The following is a 27715-nucleotide window of genomic DNA, read 5'->3' as shown; positions in this document are numbered from 1 at the left end:
GGGAGGGGGGGGGCGGGGGCTCTGTGGAGCTCGCTGGGTTCCGCGCCTGTCTAACACGGATTCCCGTCTGTCTCCAGTCCACAGACGAGTCCACAGACCTGTCTCTTCGGATGGTGGAAATATCCCGGGAGCAGAGACAGCTGAGGGGGAGCCGGCCGTCGGGACACACGGAGAACAACGGGAATGGTGAGGAGATGGAGACATGTCCAACAGCAAAAGCCTCGCGAGTATCTCCCCGTGAGAGTCATTGAATCCCACAGCACAGGAGGAGGCCATTCGGCCCATCGTGCCTGTGCCGGCTCTTTGAATGAGCTCTCCGATTAGTCCCACTCCCCCCCTGCTCTTTCCCCACAGCCCTGTGAATTTTCCCTTCCAGTATTTATCCAATTTCCCTTTTGAAAGTTACTATTGAATCTACTTCCACCGCCCTTTCAGGCAGCATGTTCCAGATCACAACAACTCGCTGCTTAAAAACATTCTCCTCATCTCCCCTCTGGTTCTTTTGCCGATTATCTTCACTCTGTGTCCTCTGGTTACCGACCCTCCTGCCACTGGGAACAGTTTCTCCTTATTTACTCCATTGAAACCCCTCACGATTTTGAACACCTCGATTCAATCTCCCCTGAACCTTCTCTGCTCTAAGGAGAACAATCCCAGCCTCTCCAGTCTCTCCACATTAACTGAAGTCCCTCATCCCTGGGACCATTCTGGTAAATCTCCTCCGCACCCTCTCCAAGGCCTTGACAACCTTCCTAAAGTGCGGGGCCCAGGATTGGACACAAGACTCCAGCTGGGGCCGAACCAGTGGTTTATAAAGGGTTCAGTGTAACTTCCTGGCTGTTGCACTCTCTGCCTGTTTATAAAGCCCAGGATGCCTTATGCTTTTTAACGGCCTTCTCCGCTTGTCCTGCCACCTTCAAAGGTTTGTGTACAGACACCCCCAGGTCTCGCTGTTCCTGCACCCACTTTAGAATTGTACCATTTAGTTTACATTGCCACCTCCTTATTCCTCCTACCAAAATGAATCACTTCACACTTCTCTGTGTTAAACTTCACCTGCCGTGTGTCTGCCCATTTCACCAGTCTGCCTCTGTCCTCCTGAAGTCTGTTACGATCCGCCTCACTGTTTACTACATTTCCGAGATTCATATCATCTACAAACTTTGAAATTATGCCCTGTACACCCAAGTCCAGGTGATTAATATATATCAAAAAGAGCAGTGGTCCTAGTACCAACCCCTGGGGAACACCACTGTATATGATCCTCCAGTCTGAAAAACAACCGTTCACCTCTACTCTCTGTTTTCTGTCCCTTAGCCAATTTATATCCATGCTGCTCCACGGGCTTCAACTTTGCCGGCAAGGCGAATATGTGGCATTTTATCAAACGCCTTTTCAGAGTCCATATACACAACATCCGCCGCACAACCCCCATCCACTCGTTCCGTTACTTCATCGGAGTCTGGGTTCCCGAGAGGGACTGACCCACCTCCCCCTCTGCTCCCCTCACCATTCACCAAGCTGTGTTCCCCGAGAGGGACTGTGGGGGCACAACCCCCCCGCACCATGCAGGGGGGGCAGGAGGCCCTCGCAGGATTTGTCGGTGCCCAGTGCACTCTGGACAGGGTCCGCCATTAACCGCTCTTTGCCTTGTTGCAGTTGACCAGGATCTGGAACAGATCGACTTCATCGACAGCAGCGTGAACGGTGAGGAGGAGGACGATGCGAAGGTGGAAGGGCTGAACCCCTCGCCCCTCGCCCAGTGCCACCGCCTGCTCCACCCACAGGAGGTAATCTCGCAACCGCCAGCTCCCCGGGGACAGGGGCTTATTGATCAGGAAACCTCGAATCACGCCTTTCACCACCTCAGGGCCTCCCAAAGCGCTTCACAGCCAATCAATTGCTTTTTTTGAAGTGTGGTCACTGTTGTAATGTAGAAAACGCGGCAGCCAATTTGCGCACAGCAAGATCCCACAAACAGCAATGTGATGATGACCGGATAATCTGTTTTAGTGATGTTGGTTCAGGGATAAATATTGGCCCGAGGACACCGGGGAGAACTCCCCCCGCTCTTCTTCAAAATGTTGCTGTGGGATCTTTTTACATCCACCCAAGAGGCCAGACGGGGCCTCGGTTTAACATCTCATCTGAAAGACGGCACATCTGACAGTGCGGCGCTCCCTCAGTACTGCCCCTCCGACAGTGCGGCGCTCCCTCGGGACTGCCCCTCCGACAGTGCGGCGCTCCCTCGGGACTGCCCCTCCGACAGTGCGGCGCTCCCTCGGGACTGCCCCTCCGACAGTGCGGCGCTCCCTCGGGACTGCCCCTCCGACAGTGCGGCGCTCCCTCGGGACTGCCCCTCCGACAGTGCGGCGCTCCCTCGGGACTGCCCCTCCGACAGTGCGGCGCTCCCTCGGGACTGCCCCTCCGACAGTGCGGCGCTCCCTCGGTACCGCCCCTCCGACAGTGCGGCGCTCCCTCGGTACCGCCCCTCCGACAGTGCGGCGCTCCCTCGGTACCGCCCCTCCGACAGTGCGGCGCTCCCTCGGTACCGCCCCTCCGACAGTGCGGCGCTCCCTCGGTACCGCCCCTCCGACAGTGCGGCGCTCCCTCGGTACCGCCCCTCCGACAGTGCGGCGCTCCCTCAGTACCGCCCCTCCGACAGTGCGGCGCTCCCTCAGTACTGCACTCGAGTCTCTGGAGTGGGGACTTGAACCCACAACCTTCTGACTCTGAGACGAGAGACACGGGAGACACAGACTTAAAGGAGCAATCTCTCCGGTTTAGCTGTTCCCTCTCTCTCCTTGCACCTTCCCGGTCCCGCCATCACCGGGCAGTCCACTCTGAACCGCCTTCTCCCTCCCCCCCCGCCCTCTCCCTCCCCCTCGCCCCGAACCGCCCCCTCGCTCTGAACCGCCCCCTCGCGCTCTCCCTCCCCTTGCCCGCCTGTAATTACTTTTGCAGCTGCTCTGTGTCTGAATCTGAATTTATTGGAGCTTTTCAATCTGCCGCCAGTTTAAATCCTGTCTCTGTTTCTCTTTCAGGATAATAAGCGGAGCCGGAACAGCGCAGAGAAGAACGGCACGATCGACCGACTTCCACACAATGGGTGAGTCCGGGGGAGGGGGTTAATAGGAACAGGAGGAGGCCGTTCAGCCCCTCGAGCCTGTTACACAGGAACAGGAGGAGGCCATTCAGCCCCTCGAGCCTGTTACACAGGAACAGGAGGAGGCCATTCAGCCCCTCGAGCCTGTTACACAGGAACAGGAGGAGGCCATTCAGCCCCTCGAGCCTGTTACACAGGAACAGGAGGAGGCCATTCAGCCCCTCGAGCCTGTTACACAGTAACAGGACGAGGCCATTCAGCCCCTCGAGTCTATTCCGCCATTCAATGAGATCATGGCTGATCTGCAACCTAACTCCATCTACCCGCCTTTGGCCCATATCCCTTAATACCTTTGGTGAACGAAAATCCATCAATCTCTGATTTAAAATTAACAATTTACCCAGCATCAATTGCCATTTGCGGAAGAGAGTTCCAAACTTCTCCCACCCTTTGTGTGTAGAAGTGTTTCCTAATTTCACTCCTGAAAGTTCTGGCTCTAATTTTTAGACTCTGCCCCCCTAGTCCTAGACTCCCCAACCAGCGGGAATAGTTTCCCTCTCTCTACCCAATCTGTTCCCCTTAATATCCTGAAAACTTCAATCAGATCACCCCTTAACCTTCTAAATTCCAGGGATTACAACCCTAGTTTGTGTAATCTCTCCTCGTGATTTAACCCTTGGAGTCCGGGTATCTGGTAAACCTACGCTGCCCTCCCTCCAAGGCCAATATATCCTTCCTAAGGTGTGGGGCCCAGAACTGCTCCCAGTGCTCCAGGTGTGGTCTAACCAGGGTTTTGTACAGCTGCAGCATAACTTCTACCCCCTTGTACTCCAGTCCCCGAGATATAAAGGCCAGCATTCCATTAGCCTTTTAGATTATTTTCTGCACCTGTTCATAACATTTTAATGATCGACGTACCTGGACCCCCCCAAGTCTCTCTGGACCTCCACTGTTTCTAGCCTTTCACCATTTAGAAAGTACCCTGCTCGATCCTTTTTAGGTCCATTGTGGATGACCTCACATTTGCTGCACACGAGCCTCCTCCCACCCCTCTCCATCTCACCCTATCACCATATCCCTCTATTCCTTTCCCCCTCGTGTGTATCTCCAACTTCCCCTGAAATGCATCTTTGCTATTCTCCTCAACCACTCCCTGTGATAGCAAGTTCCACGTTCGAACTTTGTTAACTTTGCTCCAGATCCCTTAATACCCTTACCCAACAAAAAATCTATCGATCTCAGTATTGAAATTTCCAATTGACCCCCGGCATCAACAGCTTTTTGGGGGGGAGAGTTCCAGATTCCCACCCCCCTTTGTGTGAAGAAGTGTTTCCTGACATCACTCCTGAACGGCCTGGCTCTGATTTTAAGGTTATGTTGAAGCGATAATTACTAGTCCTAGCCCCTTTAGGGCTACCCCGGATCAGGCGTATTCCTCAGACGTTCACGTTCAACTAAAGTTTGAGGTAGCCGAATCCTAAAGACGCTTAATTGGGTCTAAAGTTCCGGGCGATTTCTCCCTAAAGGAAAGGAACAACCCGAGAATGTTACCGTCCTCCAGATAGCGCTTTTAATAAGTTTAGCCAGACTGTAATGTTCTGGATATTATGAGGGTCCGGAAAACTCCCCCGGTACGATTTGGACAGGTTGGGCGATTGGGCAGATGCAGTATAATGTGGATAAATGTGAGGTTATCCACTTCGGTGGCAAAAACAGGAAGGCAGATTATTATCTGAACGGCAATAGATTGGGAGAAGGGGAAGTGCAATGAGACCTGGGTGTCCTTGTGCACCAGTCGCTGAAGGTAAGCATGCAGGTGCAGCAGGCGGTTAAGAAGGCAAATGGTATGTTGGCCTTCGTAGCGAGAGGGTTCGAGTACAGGAGCAAGGATATCTTGCTGCAGTTGTACAGTGCCTTGGTGAGACCACACCTTGAGTATTGTGTGCAGTTTTGGTCGCCTTATCTGAGGAAGGATCTTCTTGCCATGGAGGGAGTGCAGCGAAGATTCACCAGACTGATACCTGGGATGGCAGGAATGACGTATGAAGAGAGATTGAGTCAATTATAGGCTTATATTCGCTAGAGTTTAGAAGAATGAGAGGGGATCTCATTGAAACTTATAAAATTCTAACAGGACTAGACAGACTAGATGCAGGAAGGATGTTTCTGATGGCGGGGGAGTCCAGAACCAGGGGTCACAGTCTAAGGATAAGGGGTAAGCCATTTAGGACAGAGATGAGGAGGAATTTCTTCACCCAGAGAGTGGTGAACCTGTGGAATTCTCTACCACAGAAGGCAGTTGAGGCTAATTCATTAAATATATTCAAGAAGGAGTTAGATATATTTCTTAAGGCTAAAGGGATCAAGGGATATGGGGAGAAAGCAGGGACAGGGTACTGAATTTGGATGATCAGCCATGATCTCATTGAATGGCGGAGCAGGCTCGAGGGGCCGAATGGCCGACTCCTGCTCCTATCTTCTATGAATTCTGCAACTCCTCACCAAAGAGTGTAGAGATTGAGTTCGCGAGTTTGATACAGAAGTCTTATGTGAGACAATTCTAAAAATATATAGATTTATTAAAGAACCAACATGCAATTTACAGTTGGTGAGTCAATTGTAACATTAACAGTTCCAAGAAGAGAAAACTTACAATCCCATTATCAGAGAACCTTACTCTCAAATCTTAACTTCGCTACAGTTTTACAGTTCTTAAAGTTCTATTCAGGATATCCACCAATATCAAATACCTTTGAGCCCCGAGGTACAAAGAGTTGGAGACTTAGAGCCGCCTCTAAAGCCGAGAATCGCTTTGCCCAATTACAGCGAGTCTGTTATCCCATTTGAGAGTTCAATATTTATTCCCTTTTCCAGTGGTATTTCCTTTAAGGTTTTCTGCTGATGTAAGCTAATTATCTCTCGTCATTTTTCTGCTAACACCTGCAATTCTTAGTCACCTCAGCTGGTAGCATTACAGAATCATGTCTCCTCTCTCGGTGTTCTAAGTTTACCATAAAAAACGGTGTGACGGCAGGTGTGTTTTTTACTTGATGTCATTTTTGCGAAGGCAGATGTTTCTTTTATCTGCTTCTTTACGAAGTGTAAATTAGAACACCTTATCCAGGATGAACCATTGTTTCATTCCGAAAGGTCCAGCCTGCCGGAGCCTTTAACCTTCTGTTTCAATAAGGTTATTGATTCAGTGTCAACAACTATCTTATCTCCGAATGCTTTCACAGCTTTTTCATAGTTCGGTTTCTAGATTTCCAAACCCGGTTTGTCATGTTTTAATAAGGCCAGCATTCTTTCAAAGGATAGTATATTTTTCTGAATAGGTTATACGGTTTATTCCTTCAAAATGTTGTCCCCTTGTTCTGGACTCCCCCCTCCTCACCGCGCCCCCCCCCCCCCCCCTCACCCCACCAGAGGAAATAGTTTCTCTTTATCTCCCCTATCCTAGAATCGTACAGCGCAGGAGGAGGCCATTCGGCCCATCGTGCCTGTGCCGGCTCTGAACGAGCTCTCCAATTAGTCCCACTCCCCCCTGCTCTTTCCCCACAGCCCTGTGAATTAGTTATCTTCAAATCCTTTTATTATTTTAAAGGTCTCGCTCGGATTAGCCCTCAGTCTGGTGCACGGCTCATGGTGCGGACAGGCCGGGTGGTAGTGCAGTCGGTGTCTGGGTGGTGGAGACAGGCCGGGCTGTAGGGCAGTCGGTGTCTGGGTGGTGGAGACAGGCCGGGTTGTAGTGCAGTCGGTGTCTGGGTGGTGCGGACAGGCCGGGTTGTAGTGCAGTCGGTGTCTGGGTGGTGGAGACAGGCCGGGTTGTAGGGCAGTCGGTGTCTGGGTGGTGCGGACAGGCCGGGTTGTAGTGCAGTCGGTGTCTGGGTGGTGCGGACAGGCCGGGTTGTAGGGCAGTCGGTGTCTGGGTGGTGCGGACAGGCCGGGTGGTAGGGCAGTCGGTGTCTGGGTGGTGGAGACAGGCCGGGTTGTAGGGCAGTCGGTGTCTGGGTGGTGGAGACAGGCCGGGTTGTAGGGCAGTCGGTGTCTGGGTGGTGGAGACAGGCCGGGTTGTAGGGCAGTCGGTGTCTGGGTGGTGGAGACAGGCCGGGTTGTAGGGCAGTCGGTGTCTGGGTGGTGCGGACAGGCCGGGTTGTAGTGCAGTCGGTGTCTGGGTGGTGCGGACAGGCCGGGTTGTAGGGCAGTCGGTGTCTGGGTGGTGGAGACAGGCAGGGTTGTAGGGCAGTCGGTGTCTGGGTGGTGCGGACAGGCCGGGTTGTAGGGCAGTCGGTGTCTGGGTGGTGCGGACAGGCCGGGTTGTAGTGCAGTCGGTGTCTGGGTGGTGCGGACAGGCCGGGTTGTAGGGCAGTCGGTGTCTGGGTGGTGGAGACAGGCCGGGTTGTAGGGCAGTCAGTGTCTGGGTGGTGGAGACAGGCCGGGTGGTAGTGCAGTCGGTGTCTGGGTGGTGGAGACAGGCCGGGTTGTAGGGCAGTCGGTGTCTGGGTGGTGGAGACAGGCCGGGTGGTGGTGCAGTCGGTGTCTGGGTGGTGGAGACAGGCCGGGTTGCAGGGCAGTCGGTGTCTGGGTGGTGCGGACAGGCCGGGTTGTAGGGCAGTCGGTGTCTGGGTGGTGGAGACAGGCCGGGTTGTAGGGCAGTCGGTGTCTGGGTGGTGGAGACAGGCCGGGTGGTAGGGCAGTCGGTGTCTGGGTGGTGCGGACAGGCCGGGTGGTAGTGCAGTCGGTGTCTGGGTGGTGCGGACAGGCCGGGTTGTAGTGCAGTCGGTGTCTGGGTGGTGCGGACAGGCCGGGTTGTAGTGCAGTCGGTGTCTGGGTGGTGGAGACAGGCCGGGTTGTAGGGCAGTCGGTGTCTGGGTGGTGCGGACAGGCCGGGTGGTAGTGCAGTCGGTGTCTGGGTGGTGGAGACAGGCCGGGTTGTAGGGCAGTTGGTGTCTGGGTGGTGCGGATAGGCCGGGTGGTAGTGCAGTCGGTGTCTGGGTGGTGGAGACAGGCCGGGTTGTAGGGCAGTCGGTGTCTGGGTGGTGGAGACAGGCCGGGTTGTAGGGCAGTTGGTGTCTGGGTGGTGCGGACAGGCCGGGTGGTAGTGCAGTCGGTGTCTGGGTGGTGGAGACAGGCCGGGTTGTAGGGCAGTCGGTGTCTGGGTGGTGCGGACAGGCCGGGTTGTAGGGCAGTCGGTGTCTGGGTGGTGCGGACAGGCCGGGTTGCAGGGCAGTCGGTGTCTGGGTGGTGGAGACAGGCCGGGTGGTAGTGCAGTCGGTGTCTGGGTGGTGGAGACAGGCCGGGTTGTAGGGCAGTCGGTGTCTGGGTGGTGGAGACAGGCCGGGTTGTAGGGCAGTCGGTGTCTGGGTGGTGCGGACAGGCCGGGTTGTAGTGCAGTCTGTGTCTGGGTGGTGGAGACAGGCCGGGTTGTAGGGCAGTCGGTGTCTGGGTGGTGGAGACAGGCCGGGTGGTAGTGCAGTCGGTGTCTGGGTGGTGCGGACAGGCCGGGTGGTAGTGCAGTCGGTGTCTGGGTGGTGCGGACAGGCCGGGTTGTAGGGCAGTCGGTGTCTGGGTGGTGCGGACAGGCCGGGTGGTAGTGCAGTCGGTGTCTGGGTGGTGGAGACAGGCCGGGTTGTAGTGCAGTCGGTGTCTGGGTGGTGGAGACAGGCCGGGTTGTAGGGCAGTCGGTGTCTGGGTGGTGGAGACAGGCCGGGTTGTAGCGCAGTCGGTGTCTGGGTGGTGCGGACAGGCCGGGTTGTAGGGCAGTCGGTGTCTGGGTGGTGCGGACAGGCCGGGTTGTAGGGCAGTCGGTGTCTGGGTGGTGCGGACAGGCCGGGTTGTAGGGCAGTCGGTGTCTGGGTGGTGCAGACAGGCCGGGTTGTAGTGCAGTCGGTGTCTGGGTGGTGGAGACAGGCCGGGTTGTAGGGCAGTCGGTGTCTGGGTGGTGCGGACAGGCCGGGTTGTAGTGCAGTCGGTGTCTGGGTGGTGGAGACAGGCCGGGTTGTAGGGCAGTCGGTGTCTGGGTGGTGCGGACAGGCCGGGTTGTAGGGCAGTCGGTGTCTGGGTGGTGCGGACAGGCCGGGTTGTAGGGCAGTCGGTGTCTGGGTGGTGGAGACAGGCCGGGTGGTAGTGAAGTCGGTGGAGACAGGCCGGGTTGTAGGGCAGTCGGTGTCTGGGTGGTGCGGACAGGCCGGGTTGTAGTGCAGTCGGTGTCTGGGTGGTGGAGACAGGCCGGGTTGTCGGGCAGTCGGTGTCTGGGTGGTGCGGACAGGCCGGGTTGTAGTGCAGTCGGTGTCTGGGTGGTGGAGACAGGCCGGGTTGTAGGGCAGTCGGTGTCTGGGTGGTGCAGACAGGCCGGGTGGTAGTGCAGTCGGTGTCTGGGTGTTGCAGACAGGCCGGGTGGTAGTGCAGTCGGTGTCTGGGTGGTGGAGACAGGCCGGGTTGTAGGGCAGTCGGTGTCTGGGTGGTGCGGACAGGCCGGGTGGTAGTGCAGTCGGTGTCTGGGTGGTGGAGACAGGCCGGGTTGTAGTGCAGTCGGTGTCTGGGTGGTGGAGACAGGCCGGGTTGTAGTGCAGTCGGTGTCTGGGTGGTGGAGACAGGCCGGGTTGTAGTGCAGTCGGTGTCTGGGTGGTGGAGACAGGCCGGGTTGTAGTGCAGTCGGTGTCTGGGTGGTGCGGACAGGCCGGGTTGTAGGGCAGTCGGTGTCTGGGTGGTGGAGACAGGCCGGGTGGTAGTGCAGTCGGTGTCTGGGTGGTGCGGACAGGCCGGGTTGTAGGGCAGTCGGTGTCTGGGTGGTGCGGACAGGCCGGGTTGTAGTGCAGTCGGTGTCTGGGTGGTGCGGACAGGCCGGGTGGTAGTGCAGTCGGTGTCTGGGTGGTGGAGACAGGCCGGGTTGTAGGGCAGTCGGTGTCTGGGTGGTGGAGACAGGCCGGGTTGTAGGGCAGTCGGTGTCTGGGTGGTGCGGACAGGCCGGGTGGTAGTGCAGTCGGTGTCTGGGTGGTGGAGACAGGCCGGGTTGTAGGGCAGTCGGTGTCTGGGTGGTGCGGACAGGCCGGGTTGTCGGGCAGTCGGTGTCTGGGTGGTGCGGACAGGCCGGGTGGTAGTGCAGTCGGTGTCTGGGTGGTGGAGACAGGCCGGGTTGTAGGGCAGTCGGTGTCTGGGTTGTGCGGACAGGCCGGGTTGTAGGGCAGTCGGTGTCTGGGTGGTGCGGACAGGCCGGGTTGTAGTGCAGTCGGTGTCTGGGTGGTGGAGACAGGCCGGGTTGTAGTGCAGTCGGTGTCTGGGTGGTGCGGACAGGCCGGGTTGTAGGGCAGTCGGTGTCTGGGTGGTGGAGACAGGCCGGGTTGTAGTGCAGTCGGTGTCTGGGTGGTGGAGACAGGCCGGGTTGTAGTGCAGTCGGTGTCTGGGTGGTGCGGACAGGCCGGGTTGTAGTGCAGTCGGTGTCTGGGTGGTGCGGACAGGCCGGGTTGTAGGGCAGTCGGTGTCTGGGTGGTGGAGACAGGCCGGGTTGTAGGGCAGTCGGTGTCTGGGTGGTGGAGACAGGCCGGGTTGTAGGGCAGTCGGTGTCTGGGTGGTGGAGACAGGCCGGGTTGTAGGGCAGTCGGTGTCTGGGTGGTGCGGACAGGCCGGGTTGTAGTGCAGTCGGTGTCTGGGTGGTGCGGACAGGCCGGGTTGTAGGGCAGTCGGTGTCTGGGTGGTGGAGACAGGCCGGGTTGTAGGGCAGTCGGTGTCTGGGTGGTGCGGACAGGCCGGGTTGTAGGGCAGTCGGTGTCTGGGTGGTGGAGACAGGCCGGGTTGTAGGGCAGTCGGTGTCTGGGTGGTGGAGACAGGCCGGGTTGTAGGGCAGTCGGTGTCTGGGTGGTGCGGACAGGCCGGGTTGTGGTGCAGTCGGTGTCTGGGTGGTGGAGACAGGCCGGGTTGTAGTGCAGTCGGTGTCTGGGTGGTGGAGACAGGCCGGGTGGTAGTGCAGTCGGTGTCTGGGTGGTGCGGACAGGCCGGGTGGTAGTGCAGTCGGTGTCTGGGTGGTGGAGACAGGCCGGGTTGTTGGGCAGTCGGTGTCTGGGTGGTGTGGACAGGCCGGGTGGTAGTGCAGTCGGTGTCTGGGTGGTGCGGACAGGCCGGGTGGTAGTGCAGTCGGTGTCTGGGTGGTGCGGACAGGCCGGGTGGTAGTGCAGTCGGTGTCTGGGTGGTGGAGACAGGCCGGGTTGTTGGGCAGTCGGTGTCTGGGTGGTGGAGACAGGCCGGGTGGTAGTGCAGTCGGTGTCTGGGTGGTGGAGACAGGCCGGGTTGTTGGGCAGTCGGTGTCTGGGTGGTGGAGACAGGCCGGGTGGTAGTGCAGTCGGTGTCTGGGCTCGGTATCTGGGGTGCGGGGTGGTCCGGGCGTCTCGCGTCTCGAGGGGGGAAGCTGCAACATTTGGGTGGACGTTGAACCTATTTCCCGCGTTTGTCTCCCTGATCATAGAACGAGCGGACAGGTGCCGCCAGGGAAAGATGAGGCGCATCGGGACAGTGAGGAGAGGAGGCGACCAGAGACCCTGCAAATCTGGCAGGAGAGGGAGAGGCAACTACGGAATCAGACCGCCGAGAGACGGGAGAGGTGGGCGCAGCCGCACGCGAGCGCAGTGTCCATTACCTGTCCTCTTGTCCTGTGAACCGTCACTCTCTCCTTCCTTCTAATTCCGCCCCCCCATCCTGCACACTCTCCCTCTCCCACACCCGTCTCCCTGTGTCATTGCCCCGTGTCCCTGGTCTAGCTCATTCCCTCCTCAGATCTCCTCCCCTCCCTCACTGCCTGATTGCCTCGTCCTCTCTTCGGCCTCGCTGCTGCTCTCGGCCGTGTCCCACAATCATCGAATCACACAGCACCGGAGGAGGCCATTCGGCCCATCGTGCCTGCGCCGGCTCTTTGAACGAGTTCTCCAATTAGTCCCACTCCCCCCTGCCCTTTCCCCACAGCCCTGGGGATTTTTCCCCTTCCTCTACCTCCTCCTTCGCTATGTCTGGCAGCATCTTCTTCCTTGATGAAGACAGATGCAAAGTACTCAATTAATACCTCAGCCATACCCTCTGCCTCCATGCGTAGGTCTCCATTTTGGTCCCTCACCGGCCCCACCGCTCCTCTTAATACCCTTTTACGATTTATATGCCTATAGAAGACTTTTGAATGACCTTTTATGTTGGCTGCCAATCTATTCTCATACCCTCTCTTTGCCCCTCTTATTTTCTTTTTCACTTCTCCTCTGACCTTTCTATATATAACCTGATTCTCAGATTTATTCACGACCTGACATCTGTCATACGCGTTCTTTTTCTGCTTCATCGTATTCTCTATCTCTTTTGTCATCCAGGGAGCCCTGACTTTAGTTGCCCTGCCTTTCCCCCTAGTGGGAATGTACCTCAACTGTACCCGAACTATTTCCTCTTTAAAGACAGCCCAATGTTCCATTACAGGTTTGCCTGCCAATCTTTGATTCCAGTTTACCTGGGCCAGATCCGTTCTCATCCCACTGAAATTGGCCTTCCCCCAGTTAAACATTCTTACTCTAGATTGCTCCCTGTCCTTTTCCATAGCTAATCTAAACCTTATGATATTATGATCACTGTTCCCTAAATGTTCCCCTACTGACACTTGCTCTACTTGACCCACCTCATTCCCCAGAACCAGATCCAGCAATGCCTCCTCCCTCGTTGGGCCAGAAACATACTGATCAAGAAAGTTCTCCTGAACACACTTCAGAAATTCTTCCCCCTCTCTGCCCTTAACACTATTACAATCCCAGTCTATATTAGGATAGTTGAAGTCCTCCATTATCACTACTTTATAGTTCTTGCACCTCTCTGTAACTTCTCTGCAAATTTACTCCTCCATATCGTTCCCACTAGTTGGTGGTCTATAGAATACACCCAGTAGTGTAATGGCACCTCTGTTATTTAACTCTAGCCATTTAGATTCTGTCCTTGACCCCTCCAGGACATCCTCCCTCTCCAGCACTAACATTCTCCTTAACCAATACTGCCACACCACCAATCTTTCCTGAGCACCTTATAACCAGGAATATTCAATCTTTCCTGAGCACCTTATAACCAGGAATATTTAATACCCAATCCTGCCCTTTTTTGAGCCAAGTCTCAGTTATTGTCACAACATCATATTCCCAGGTGGCTATTTGCGCCTGCAGCTCACTTACCTTGTTTACTACGCTTCGTGCGTTCACATACATCCACTGCAAACCCACCTTAGACCACCCTGTATTGTCTTAGTTAAACCCCACCTAATACCTTACTATTTCTTACTTCAGTGCTCTCTGCCTCTCCCAATCCTTTGAGCATTTTATTTCCCCTTTCTAATTGTTACATCCTGGTGCCCATCCCCCTGCCAAATTAGTTTAAACCCTCCCCCGCAGCACTAGCAAACCTCCCCGCGAGGATATTGGTTCCGGCCCTGTTGAGGTGCAACCTGTCCAGGTCCCACCTCCCCCAGAACCGGTCCCAATGCCCCAGGAATCTGAAGCCCACCCTCCTGCACCATCTCTCCAGCCACGCATTCATCTGCTCTATCCTCCTATTTCTATACTCACTAGCTTGTGGCACCGGGAGTAATCTGGAGATTACTACCTTTGAGGTCCTGCTTTTTAATCTCTTTCCCAGCTCCCTAAAATCTGCCTGCAGGACCTCATCCCTCTTTCTACCTATGCTGTTGGTACCAATATGGACAACGACCTCTGGCTGTTCACCGCCCCCCCCCCCCCCCCCCCAATGTTCTTCAGCCGCTCAGTGACATCCTTGACCCTGCACCAGGGAGGCAACATACCATCCTGGAGTCAGGTCTGTGGCCGCAGAAACGCCTGCCTGCTCCCCTATCGAATCCTCTACCACTATTACTTTCGCTGTCTTCCTTCCGCCCCCCCCCCCCCCCCCCCCCGTACAGCTGAGCCACCCGTGGTGCCGTGGATTTGGCTCTGGCTGTACTTCCCCAGAGGAACCATCGCCCTCAGCAGTACTCGGAACAGAATACCGGTTGGAGAGCGAGATGCACTCGGGATTCCTGCACTACCTGCCTGGCCCTCCTTTTCTGCTGATCACCCATTCCCTCTCCGCCTGCGCACTCCTTAGCTGCGGGGTGACCGCCTCCTGGAACATGCTATCCAGCTGGGGCCTAATCTTGGCCTTGCTGTTTGTGGGTGCCTCAGGCTCTCCCGCTCCCCGGGGCCCGGTCCCACACCGGGCGGTGCTCCCCGGGGCCCGGTCCCACACCGGGCGGTGCTCCCCGGGGCCCGGTCCCACACCGGGCGGTGCTCCCTGGGGCCCGGTCCCACACCGGGCGGTGCTCCCCGGGGCCCGGTCCCACACCGGGCGGTGCTCCCCGGGGCCCGGTCCCACACCGGGCGGTGCTCCCCGGGGCCCGGTCCCACACCGGGCGGTGCTCCCCGGGGCCCGGTCCCACACCGGGCGGTGCTCCCCGGGGCCCGGTCCCACACCGGGCGGTGCTCCCCGGGGCCCGGTCCCACACCGGGCGGTGCTCCCCGGGGCCCGGTCCCACACCGGGCGGTGCTCCCCGGGGCCCGGTCCCACACCGGGCGGTGCTCCCCGGGGCCCGGTCCCACACCGGGCGGTGCTCCCCGGGGCCCGGTCCCACACCGGGCGGTGCTCCCCGGGGCCCGGTCCCACACCGGGCGGTGCTCCCCGGGGCCCGGTCCCACACCGGGCGGTGCTCCCCGGGGCCCGGTCCCACACCGGGCGGTGCTCCCCGGGGCCCGGTCCCACACCGGGCGGTGCTCCCCGGGGCCCGGTCCCACACCGGGCGGTGCTCCCCGGGGCCCGGTCCCACACCGGGCGGTGCTCCCCGGGGCCCGGTCCCACACCGGGCGGTGCTCCCCGGGGCCCGGTCCCACACCGGGCGGTGCTCCCCGGGGCCCGGTCCCACACCGGGCGGTGCTCCCCGGGGCCCGGTCCCACACCGGGCGGTGCTCTCCTGTTGGGAGTGTTTGATGAGATGTGGTGTGGTAAGTAACTGGTGTTGTCTCTCCAGGGGATCAGTATCAGCTCGACAGCGAGAGCGGCAGCATTCAGCCTCCAGTCACAGAACTCACTGAGCGACCTGAACAGTAAACTCGGCTCTGGGTAAGTGCCTGCGAATGAGAGAGAGAGAGCGAGACCCGAGAGCTGATTGAATCTTGCTGGTATTGTTACCGCTCTGTTTCAGGACCTTGTGCTGAGCTAGTCAGTCACTGTAGACACACACAGCTCTGAGGCTGAGAGTGGGATCCGATTCTCCTCCTTACCCCCACAGCCCCCCCCCCCCCCCGGACTCTCTCCCGCAGCCCCCCCCCCCCCTCCCCCAGACTCGCTCCCGCAGCCCCCCCCCCCCGGACTCGCTCCCGCAGCCCCCCCCCCACCTCCCCCGGACTCGCTCCCGCAGCCCCCCCCCCCCCCCTCCCCCGGACTCTCTCCCGCAGCCCCCCCCCGGACTCTCTCCCGCAGCCCCCCCCCCCCGGACTCTCTCCCGCAGCCCCCCCCCCGGACTCTCTCCCGCAGCCCCCCCCCGGACTCTCTCCCGCAGCCCCCCCCCGGACTCTCTCCCGCAGCCCCCCCCCGGACTCTCTCCCGCAGCCCCCCCCCCGGACTCTCTCCCGCAGCCCCCCCCCCGGACTCTCTCCCGCAGCCCCCCCCCCCGGACTCTCTCCCGCAGCCCCCCTCCGGACTCGCTCCCGCAGCCCCCCCCCGGACTCTCTCCCGCAGCCCCCCCCCCAAAGACACTCTCCTGCAGCCCCCCCCCCCCGGACTCTCTCCCGCAGCCCCCACCCCCCCCCCCGGACTCTCTCCCGCAGCCCCCCCAAGACTCACTCCCGCAGCACCCCCCCCCCGGAGTCTCTCCCGCAGCCCCCCCAAAAGACTCTCTCCCGCAGCCCCCCCCCCCCCGGACTCTCTCCCGCAGCCCCCCCCCAAGACTCTCTCCCGCGGCCCCCCCCGGACTCTCTCCCGCAGCCCCCACCCCCCCCCAAGACTCTCTCCCGCAGCCCCCCCCGGAGTCTCTCCCGCAGCCCCCCCCCCCCCGCCCCGGACTCTCTCCCGCAGCCCCCCCCCCCGGAGTCTCTCCCGCAGCCCCCCCCAAAAGACTCTCTCCCGCAGCCCCCCCCCCCGGACTCTCTCCCGCGGCCCCCCCCCCCCCAAGACTCTCTCCCGCGGCCCCCCCCCCGGACTCTCTCCCGCAGCCCCCACCCCCCCCCCCAGACTCTCTCCCGCAGCCCCCCCCCCCGGAGTCTCTCCCGCAGCCCCCCCCCCGCCCCGGACTCTCTCCCGCAGCCCCCCCCCAAAAGACTCTCTCCCGCAGCCCCCCCCCGGACTCTCTCCCGCAGCCCCCCCCCCACCGCCCACCGGACTCTCTCCCGCAGCCCCCCCCCCCCCCCGGACTCTCTCCAGGCGACACACTGTGGGCTTTGGGGTTACAGGCAGTCTGCCCTCCACTGCCTCACTCCCAGCCCCTCCACACAATGCCTGAGACTGGGGGGGGGGTTTCAATATCTGTGTCCAATCTCCCCGCTGTGGGCCTGGGGCTGTGTCGCCTGCTGCGGGTCCGAGTCTGGTCCCGGTCCTGGTCTGGTCTTGGTCCAGTCCCAGTACAGGAGTTTGGTGGTTCGGTCTGGGTCCAGTCTTGCTCCAGGAGTTGGGTGGTTCGGTCTGGGTCCAGGAGTTGGGTGGTCTGAGTCTGGTCCAGGAGTTGGGTGGTTCGGTCCTGGTCCAGTCTTGCTCCAGGAGTTGGGTGGTTCGGTCTTGCTCCAGGAGTTGGGTGGTTTGGTCTGGGTCCGGTCTTGCTCCAGGAGTTGGGTGGTTCGGTCTGGGTCCAGTCTTGCTCCAGAAGTTGGGTGGTTCGGTCCCGGTCCAGTCTTGCTCCAGGAGTTGGGTGGTTCGGTCTTGCTCCAGGAGTTGGGTGGTTCGGTCTTGCTCCAGGAGTTGGGTGGTCCGGTCTGGGTCCGAGTCCGAGTCCGGTCCCGGTCCAGTCTTGCTCCAGGAGTTGGGTGGTTCGGTCCCGGTCCAGTCTTGCTCCAGGAGTTGGGTGGTTCGGTCTTGCTCCAGGAGTTGGGTGGTCCGGTCTGGGTCCGAGTCCGGTCCCGGTCCAGTCTTGCTCCAGGAGTTGGGTGGTTCGGTCCCGGTCCAGTCTTGCTCCAGGAGTTGGGTGGTTCGGTCTTGCTCCAGGAGTTGGGTGGTTCGGTCTGGGTCCGGTCTTGCTCCAGGAGTTGGGTGGTTCGGTCTGGGTCCAGTCTTGCTCCAGGAGTTGGGTGTTTGGAGTCTGTATTGTAATAACTGGTTTCTTGCCTCCCTCTAGTGGCTGCTCCGGGAACAATGTGAGCCCACTGTTTCCACACAGCAAGGTAAGAGACGCACCGATCCGCGACCCCCGCTCCCCCACCGCCGTCGTGACCCCCGCTCCCCCACCGCCGTCGTGACCCCCGCTCCCCCACCGCCGTCGTGACCCCCGCTCCCCCACCGCCGCAACCCCGCTCCCCCCGCCGTGACCCCCACGACCCTTTCTCCCCTCGCCGCGAACCCTGCTCCCCTCGCTGCTCCCCTCGCTGCTCCCCCGACCGTGACCCCCGCCCTCCACCACCGTGACCTCCGCGCCGCGACCCCGTGATCCCCGCCGCGACCCTGCTCGAACGGTAGCTCAGTGCTTCTGTTATTGGACCAGTAAATCCAGAGGCCTGGACTAATGATCCCGAGACGTAAGTTCAAATCCCACCACGGCCGCTGGGGAATTTAAATTCAGTTAATTAAATAAATCTGGAATAAAAAGCTAGAGTCAGTAACGGAGATCATGAAACTATCAGATTATCGTAAAAACCCATCTGGTTCCCTAATGTAATTTAGGGAAGGAAATCTGCCGTCCTTACCCGGTCCGGCCGATATGTGACTCCAGACCCACATCAATGTGGTTGACTCTTCGCTGCCCTCTGTTGGCCCGGCCATGTAACAACCACTACGACAAATTCACTGAGGGAGCACCTTCGCCACACGGACTGCAATGGGTCAAGGTGGCTCACAACCACCTTTTAAAGGGCAACAAGGGATGGGCAATAAACGCTGGCCTTGCCAGCGACGACCACATCCCAGGAACAAATTAAATCCCCCCGGTGACCCAGAATATATCCCCACTTCACCGAGCTTCCTCTCCTGAAGGTGGTGGAGGACAAAAATCACCGGCACTGGACACACTCCCTCTCTCGCGCGCTCGCTCTCTCTCTCCCTGTCTGTGTGTGTCTCTCTCTCTCTCTCTCTGTCTCTGTCTCTCTCTCTCTCTCTCTCTCTGTCTCTCTCTCTCTGTCTCTCTCTCTCTGTCTCTCTCTCTCGCGCTCTCTCTCTCGCGCTCTCTCTCTCTCTGTCTCTCTCTCTCTCTGTCTCTCTCTCTCTGTCTCTCCCTCTCTGTCTCTCCCTCTCGCGCTCTCTCTCTCTCTCTCTGTCTCTCTCTCTGTCTCTCTCTCTGTCTCTCTCTCTCTCTCTCTCTCTGTCTCTCTCTCTCTCTCTCTCTGTCTCTCTCTCTGTCTCGCTCTCTCGCTCTCTCTCTCTCTCTCTCTCTCTCTCTGTCTCTCTCTCTCTGTCTCGCTCTCTCGCTCTCTCTCTCTCTCGCTCTCCCTCTCTCCCTGTCTCTCTGCCTGTGTGTGTCTCTCTCTCTCTCTCTGTGTCTGTGCCTTACACCCTCTCTCTCTCCCTCGCTTGTAAGGCCTCTCCCTCGGATAACGGCCAGGAGCAGGAACAGTGGCCGAGTTTTATTTTATAAAGATGTTTTTGAGCAGAGTGACCTGGGTTATGATGTCTTGCATGAGGTCCTGTCTGTGGGGATCTTCAGTGACCCTGGAATATTTTTAAGTTGCCAATAAAGGGAGCAAGTGTTGGAAGAAGCTGGCGAGGAGCGTCTGACTGTCTGTCAGGCGAGGAGCATCTGTCGGGCGAGGAGCGTCTGTCTGTCTGTCGGACGAGGAGCGTCTGTCGGGCGAGGAGCGTCAGACTGTCTGTCGGGCGAGGAGCGTCTGTCTGTCTGTCGGGCGAGGAGCGTCAGACTGTCTGTCGGGCGAGGAGCGTCTGTCTGTCGGGCGAGGAGCGTCAGACTGTCTGCCGGCTCTGTCGCTGACTTTGCTCTCGGACTCTCCCAGCATTGCTCATGGTCTAATGTTTAAAATTGATTTTGTGTTTGCAGAGTGAGGGCCGTCTTGCGACTGTGTCCAGCGGTGTTGCGACCACAGCTGCTCGACCAGGTGAGGATCGCTGCAGCCCGCGTGTTTCTCGCTCTGTTGGGAAGCCTTGTGCTGTTGGTGACGCTGAACTCTGGCTTTTGTTTCTAGATCACCCCCCGCATTCTAACTCCAGCGCCATGTCCACCTCTCCCAAGGAATCGGGACCCGCTCACCGACCAAACAGCTTCCTGTTCCGATCATCCACTTGGAGCAACTTAAAGAGCAGCTCGGGTACGTTCCTCCTCGTCCTCCTTTCTTTTTTATTTGCTTATCGGATCTGGGCGTCGCTGGCAAGGCCCAGCATTTATTGCCCATCCCTAGTCGCCCCTTGAGAAGGTGGTGAGCCGCCTTCTTGAACCGCTGCAGTCCGTGTGGTGAAGGTGCTCCCACAGTGCTGTTAGGGAGGGAGTGCCAGGATTTTGACCCAACGACGATGAAGGAACGGCCGATATATTTCCAAGTCAGGATGGTGTGTGACTTGGAGGGGAACTTGGAGGTGGTGGTGTTCCCATGCGCCTGCTGCCCTTGGCCTTCTAGGTGGAAGAGGTCGCGGGTTTGGGAGGTGCTGCCGAAGAAGCCTTGGCGAGTTGCTGCAGTGCATCTTGTAGATGGTCCACACTGCAGCCACGGTGCGCCGGTGGTGGAGGGAGTGAATGTTTAAGGTGGTGGATGGGGTCGCCAATCAAGCGGCTGCTTTGTCCTGGATGGTGTTGAGCTTCGAGTGTTGTTGGAGCTGCACTCATCCAGGCAAGTGGAGAGTATTCCATCACACTCCTGACTTGTGCCTTGTAGATGGTGGAAAGGCTTTGGGGAGTCAGGAGGTGAGACACTCGCCGCAGAATACCCAGCCTCTGACCTGCTCTTGTTGCCACAGTATTTATGTGGCTGGTCCAGTTAAGTTTCTGGTCAATGGTGACCCCCAGGATGTTGATGGTGGGGGATTCGGCAATGGTAATGCCATTGAATGTCATGGGGAGGTGGTTAGACTCTCGCTTGTTGGAAATAGTCATTGCCTGGCACTTGTGTGGCGCGAATGTTACCTACCACTTATCGGCCCAAACCTGAACGTCGTCCAGGTCTTGTTGCATGCTGGCATGGACTACTTCAGTATCTGAGGAGTTGCGAATGGCGCTGAACACTGTGCAGTCATCAGCGAACATCCCCATTTCTGACCTCATCCTCCCTCCCCCTCCCCCACCGCCTCTCCTCCTCCAAACCTTTCTTTGAAGATTCCACAGGACTGAGCCCCGGGGGAGCACCGCCCGGTGTGGGACCGGGCCCCGGGGGAGCAGCGCCCGGTGTGGGACCGGGCCCCGGGGGAGCAGCGCCCGGTGTGGGACCGGGCCCCGGGGGAGCAGCGCCCGGTGTGGGACCGGGCCCCGGGGGAGCAGCGCCCGGTGTGGGACTGAGCCCCACAGGTGAAGGCGCTACATAAATGGACAGCACAATCTGGGATCCCGGTCAGGAAATCACAATCAGTTTAACCGGATTTCTGCTCCCTTCTGACTCGGTGTTTCTTTTCCCAGTTGTGAGTCCAGTGTCTCTGCACAGTCCCTCCTACACCTTCCCAGATGTCCCCCCGGACCCGAAGCCCACTGGGAGACAGCGGATCGCAGAGCAGGTGATGGGCGAGCAGGAACAGTTAGCACAGCTACGCAAGGTTGGTCACTCAACGGCTGCACTTCAGTCACACACGGGGCTCGCCGCTGTCCAGGAAAAACAAAAGCATTTCAGACAGGAATTGATGGGGTAGAGAGAGAGAGAGAGAGAGAGAGAGAGAGAGCGAGATTATTTCCGCTGGTAGGGGGAGTCTCTGACACGGGGACATTAATTTAAGATCAGAGTCGGGACATTCAGCAGTGAACTTAGGAAACACGTCTTCACACAAGGCTGGTGGAAGTGTGGAGCTCTCTCCCACACCCAGCGGTAAATGTCACCTCAATTAATCATGTTAAATCTGGCATGGGTAAATTTTGGCTAGCCAAGGGTATTAAGGGATGTGGAGCTTTACTCTGTATCTAACCCGTGCTGTACCTGCCCTGGGTGTGTTTGATGGGACAGTGTAGAGGGAGCTTTACTCTGTATCTAACCGGTGCTGTACCTGCCCTGGGAGTGTTTGATGGGACAGTGTAGAGGGAGCTTTACTCTGTATCTAAGCCGTGCTGTACCTGCATTGGGAGTGTTTGATGGGACAGTGTAGAGGGAGCTTTACCCTGTATCTAACCCGTGCTGTACCTGCCCTGGGAGTGTTTGATGGGGCAGTGTAGAGGGAGCTTTACTCTGTATCTAACCCGTGCTGTACCTGCCCTGGGAGTGTTTGATGGGGCAGTGTAGAGGGAGCTTTACTCTGTATCTAACCCGTGCTGTACCTGCCCTGGGAGTGTTTGATGGGACAGTATAAGAACATAAGAAATAGGAGCAGGAGTAGGCCAATCGGCCCCTCGAGCCTGCTCCGCCATTCAATAAGATCATGGCTGATCTGATCCTAACCGCCAATCTACTATCACAGAACCATCTCCTGAATCTAACAGAATTAGACACACGAAATAGGAGCAGGATCAGGCTACACGGCCCCTGGGCCCGCTCCGCTACCCACAGGGCCATGTCCGATCCGAACCTAGACTCCTGTCCAAATTCCTGCCCGCTCCCCGTAACCCTTAATTCCCTTTACTTCTAGGAAACTCTATTTCTGTTTTAAATTTATGTAATGATGTAGCTTCTACAGCCTTTTGGGGCAGCATATTCCATGGACCTACCACCCTCTGAGTGAAGTAGTTCCTCCTCATCTCAGTTTTGAAAGAGCAGCCCCTTATTCTAAGACTATGCCCCCTAGTTCTAGTTTCACCCATCATCGGGAACATCCTCCCCGCATCCACCCGATCCAACCCCTTCACAATCTTATATGTTTTAATAAGATCGCCTCTCATTCTTCTGAACTCCAATGAGTAGAGTCCCAATCTACTCAACCTCTCCTCATATGTCCATCCCCTCATCCCCGGGATTAACCGAGTGAACCTTCTTTGTACTGACTCGAGAGCAAGTATGTCCTTTCTTAAGTATGGACACCAAAACTGTATGCAGTATTCCAGGTGCGGTCTCACCAATACCTTGTACAACTGAAGCAATACCTCCCTATTTTTATATTCTATCCCCCTAGCAATAAAAGCCAACATTCCATTGGCCTTCTTAATCATTTGCTGCACCTGCATACTAACCTTTTGAGTTTCGTGCACCAGGACCCCCAGATCCCTTTGTACTTCAGTACTTTCCAGTTTCTTGCCATTAAGATAATAACTTGCTCTACGATTGTTCCTGCCAAAGTGCATAACCTCACACTTTTCAGTATTGTATTCCATCTGTGCCAAATCTCTGCCCACTTACTTAGCCTGTCTATGTCGCCTTGCAGGTTTTTTATGTCCTCCTCACTCACTACTTTCCCCCCATCTTAGTATCATCTGCAAACTTTGATATGTTACACTCGGTCCCCTCTTCCAAATCGTTAATATAGATTGTAAAGACTTGGGGACCCAGCACTGACCCCTGCGGAACACCGCTAGTTACTGATTGCCAGTCTGAGAATGAACCATTTATCCCAACTCTCTGCCTTCTGTTGGATAGCCAATCCTCTATCCATTCCAGAATATTACCCCCAATCCCGTGATTTTTTATCTTAAGCAATAATCTTTTGTGTGGCACCTTGTCAAATGCCTTTTGGAAGTCTAAATACACTACGTCCACTGGTTCCCCTTTATCCACCCTATATGTTACTTCCTCAAAGAACTCCAGCAAATTTGTCAAACATGACTTCCCCTTCATAAAACTATGCTGACTTTGTCCGATTAAATTATGATTATCCAAATGTCCTGTTACTGTCTCCTTAATAATGGACTCCAAAATTTTACCTACCACAGATGTTAGGTTAACCGGTCTATAGTTTCCAGCCTTCTGTCTACTGCCCTTTTTAAATAAGGGTGTTACATTAGCAGTTTTCCAGTCTGCCGGAACCTTTGCTGAGTCCAGGGAGTTTTGGAAAATTATTACTAATGCATCCACAATCCCTACCGCCACTTCCCTCAAGACCCTAGGATGTAAGCCATCAGGTCCAGGTGATTTATCCGCCTTGATTCCCATTATTTTACCGAGTACCACTTCCTTAGTGATTTTGATCGTGTTTAGCTCCTCCCCCCCCCCCATAGCCCCCTGTTTGTCCAGTGTTGGGATATTCTTGGTGTCCTCTACTGTAAAGACTAATACAAAATATTCATTGTGTTTTTGCCATCTCCATATTTCCCACCATTAATTTCCCAGTCTCATCCTCTAAGGGACCAACATTTACTTTAGCCACCCTTTTTCTTTTTATATAACTATAAAAACTCTTACTATCTGTTTTTATATTTTTTGTTCATTTACTTTCATAATCTATCTTCCCTTTCTTAATCAATCTTTTTGTTATTTTTTGCTGTCTTTTAAAGTTTTCCCAATCCTCTATCCTCCCACTAGATTTGGCTACCTTATATGCCCTTGTTTTTAGTCGAATACTATCCTTAATTTCTTTACTTAGCCACGGATGGCTGTCTTTTCTTTTACACCCTTTTCTTCTCAGTGGAATATATATTTTTTGGAAGTTGTAACATAACTCCTTAAATGTACACCACTGATCATGTATCGTCTTACCCTTTAATCTATTTTCCCAATCCACTCTACTCAATTCCGCTCTCATACCTTCATAGTCTCCTTTATTCAAGCTTAGCACGCTTGTTTGAGATCCAACCTTCTCACCCTCTAATTGAATATGGAACTCAACCATGTTATGGTCACTCATTCCAAGGGGATCCTTTACTAGGACATTTTTAATTAATCCTGTCTCGTTACACACGACCAGATCTAAGGTTGCTTGCCCCCTGGTCGGTTCAGTTACATACTGCTCAAGAAACCCATCCCTAATACACTCAATGAACTCATCCTCAAGGCAGCCCTGCCCAATTTGATTTGTCCAATTAATATGATAGTTAAAATCCCCCATAATTATAGATGTTCCCTTATTACAAGCCTCAACTATTTCCTGATTGATACTCCGTCCAACAGAGTTGCCACTGTTCGGAGGCCTATAGACTACGCCCACTAGTGTTTTTTTCCCCTTATTATTCCTTATCTCCACCCAAACTGTTTCATTATCCTGATCTTTTGGCCCAATATCATTTCTCTGTATTACAGTGATTCCTTCCTTTGTTAACATAGCCACCCCACCTCCCCTTCCTTCCTGCCTGTCCTTCCTGATCGTTAAATAACCTGGTATGTTTAATTCCCAGGCATTGTCACCCTGCAGCCATGTTTCTGTAATGGCCACAAGATCATACCCATATGTAGTTATTTGTGCCATTAACTCGCCTATTTTGTTACGAATGCTACGTGCATTCAGATAGAGAACTTTCAAATATGTTTTGTGACACTTAGTTCCTGCTTTTGCCCTTTTTATTACTTTACCTTTTACTCCATACCTTCTGCCCCTTCCTGACACGCTCTAGTTTTTAATTTCCCCACTGCTACCTAAGTCTATGACCTTCTCTGTTGTCATTTTTATTATTTGCTCTCTAGGAACCTGCCCCCCACTAATTAGTTTAAAGCCCTCTCTACAGCCCTAGTTATATGATCCGCCAGGACTGTAGCCCCAGCACTGGCCAAGTGAAGCCCGTCCCAACGGAACAGCTCCCTCCTGCCCCAGTACTGGTGCCAGTATCCCAGGAAGCAAAACCCATTTCTCCCACACCAGTCTTTGAGCCACGCATTTAACTCTCTAATTTTATTTGGCCTAGCCAAATTCGCTCATGGCTCAGGTAATAATCCAGAGATTATTATCCTTGAGGTTCTGTTTTTTAATTTGACCCCTAGCTGCTCATACTCCTTTAACAGAACCGGCTTCCTAGTCCTATCTACGTCGTTTGTACCAACATGGACCACGACAACTGGATCCACCCCCTCCCACTGCAAGTTTCTTTCCAGCCCAGAGGAGATGTCCTTAACCCTGGCACCGGGTAGGCAACACAGCCTTCGGGACTCTCGCTCTCGGCTGCAGAGAACTCTATCTATCCCCCTAATAATACTATCCCCTACCACTACAACATTTCTATTTACTCCCCCCTCTTGAATGGCCCCCCGTTCCACGGTGCTGTGGCCAGGTTGCTCATCCTCCCTGCAGTCCCTGCTCCTGTCCCCACAGGGAGTAAGAACCTCGAACCTGTTGGACAAGAGCAAGGGCTGCGGCTCCTCCAGCTCGACCTCCTGGATCCCCGTACCTGCCTCACTCGTAGTCACACCGTCCTGTCCCTGACCATGGGCTACATCTGAATTAATTAACTTCATAGGTGTGACCACCTCCTGATACACAGAGTCCAGGTACTTCTCCCCCTCCCTGATGTGTCGCAGTGTCTGGAGCTCAGACTCCAGCTCATCAACACGGAGCTGGAGTTCCTGTAGCAGCAGACACTTGTCACAGACGTAATCACTGTGAACCTCAATGGGGTTCACCGGCTCCCACATCTCGCAACAGTAACACATCACCTGCTCCATTCTATGTAATTAATTAAATTTTTTATTGTTAGTTATGGACACCCTCTGCCCGATTTTAGATGCTAGTATCCCCTTTAATTAATTGGATTTAAATTAAATCAATCCCTCTAATTACACCAGTTAAATGGTTTACCAACAGTCACTCTGCACCAGAAAGGCCTTATTAACTACAACCCACAGAGTTAAAGTTTGAAAAGAGCACCTAACACCCCACTTACCCTAACTCACACTTACCCAAACTCACAGCACTCTCTGCTGACTCGCACTCAGTGCTTGCTTACACTAGCACTGGTCTTTTTATACTGTTTGTTTGTTTACAGCCAAATGAGTCACCCCTGCTGATTGGTTAGAAAACTGGTTTCCACTGCCTGCTGTGCCTATTTACTCCAACTGCAGTGTAACCTTGTTTTACTCTTCTTAAACCAACAGAATCCCAAATACTTAACTTTTCCCCTTTACTTAAACTGCTTAAGTAATCTTATCAAGAATGATTTAAAGAGAAATAACAATTAAAGAACTCTCTCACTTACCCAAACTCACAGCACTCTCTGCTGACTCGCAGGGAGCAGGGAGCTTTAATCTGTATCTAACCCGTGCTGTACCTGCCCTGGGAGTGTTTGATGGGATGGTGTAGAGGGAGCTTTACTCTGTATCTAACCCGTGCTGTACCTGCCCTGGGAGTGTTTGATGGGACAGTGTAGAGGGAGCTTTACTCTGTATCTAACCCGTGCTGTACCTGCCCTGGGAGTGTTTGATGGGACAGTGTAGAGGGAGCTTTACTCTGTATCTAACCCGTGCTGTACCTGCCCTGGGAGTGTTTGATGGGACAGTGTAGAGGGAGCTTTACTCTGTATCTAACCCGTGCTGTACCTGCCCTGGGAGTGTTTGATGGGACAGTGTAGAGGGAGCTTTACTCTGTATCTAACCCGTGCTGTACCTGCCCTGGGAGTGTTTGATGGGACAGTGTAGAGGGAGCTTTACTCTGTATCTAACCCGTGCTGTACCTGCCCTGGGAGTGTTTGATGGGACAGTGTAGAGGGAGCTTTACTCTGTATCTAACCCGTGCTGTACCTGCCCTGGGAGTGTTTGATGGGACAGTGTAGAGGGAGCTTTACTCTGTATCTAACCCGTGCTGTACCTGCCCTGGGAGTGTTGGATGGGACAGTGTAGAGGGAGCTTTACTCTGTATCTAACCCGTGCTGTACCTGCCCTGGGAGTGTTTAATGGGACAGTGTAGAGGGAGCTTTACTCTGTATCTAACCCGTGCTGTACCTGCCCTGGGAGTGTTTGATGGGACAGTGTAGAGGGAGCTTTACTTTGTATCTAACCCGTGCTGTACCTGCCCTGGGAGTGTTTGATGGGACAGTGTGGAGGGAGCTTTACTCTGTATCTAACCCGTGCTGTACCTGCCCTGGGAGTGTTTGATGGGACAGTGTGGAGGGAGCTTTACTCTGTATCTAACCCGTGCTGTACCTGCCCTGGGAGTGTTTGATGGGACAGTGTAGAGGGAGCTTTACTCTGTATCTAACCCGTGCTGTACCTGCCCTGGGAGCGTTTGATGGGACAGTGTAGAGGGAGCTTTACTCTGTATCTAACCCGTGCTGTACCTGCCCTGGGAGTGTTTGATGGGACAGTGTGGAGGGAGCTTTACTCTGTATCTAACCTGTGATTGGTGTTTTTTGCTGACAGAGCATTGAGTCACGGTTAAACCGCGTATTGCCGGAGGATTTGGGAGAGTCGTTGACCAATGGTGTGATGCTCTGTCAGTTGGTGAACCACATCCGCCCGAGATCCATTTCCATCATTCACATCCCCTCCC

General features: G+C 55.8%; 1 protein-coding gene across 1 annotated transcript in view; it reads left to right on the top strand.

Moving 5' to 3' along the window:
* Nucleotides 1-27715, top strand: part of LOC147091136 (leucine-rich repeat and calponin homology domain-containing protein 4-like) — a 126988-nt gene that overhangs the window by 76776 nt on the left and 22497 nt on the right. The window contains exons 8-17 of the mRNA XM_085977170.1: nt 78-186; nt 1660-1790; nt 3045-3109; nt 11565-11700; nt 15132-15223; nt 17427-17472; nt 19293-19350; nt 19438-19560; nt 20856-20989; nt 27586-27711. Coding sequence (XP_085833296.1) covers nt 78-186; nt 1660-1790; nt 3045-3109; nt 11565-11700; nt 15132-15223; nt 17427-17472; nt 19293-19350; nt 19438-19560; nt 20856-20989; nt 27586-27711 — 1020 coding nt within the window. The remainder of the gene's footprint in view (nt 1-77; nt 187-1659; nt 1791-3044; nt 3110-11564; nt 11701-15131; nt 15224-17426; nt 17473-19292; nt 19351-19437; nt 19561-20855; nt 20990-27585; nt 27712-27715) is intronic.

The sequence above is a fragment of the Somniosus microcephalus genome, unplaced genomic scaffold (assembly GCF_052327205.1).
Source record: "Somniosus microcephalus isolate GS21.2 unplaced genomic scaffold, FLI_Smic_1.0 unresolved_chr4, whole genome shotgun sequence".
Taxonomy (NCBI): domain Eukaryota; kingdom Metazoa; phylum Chordata; class Chondrichthyes; order Squaliformes; family Somniosidae; genus Somniosus; species Somniosus microcephalus.
The sequence above is the reverse complement of the archived record's forward strand: the minus strand, read 5'-3'. Positions and strand labels throughout refer to the sequence as shown.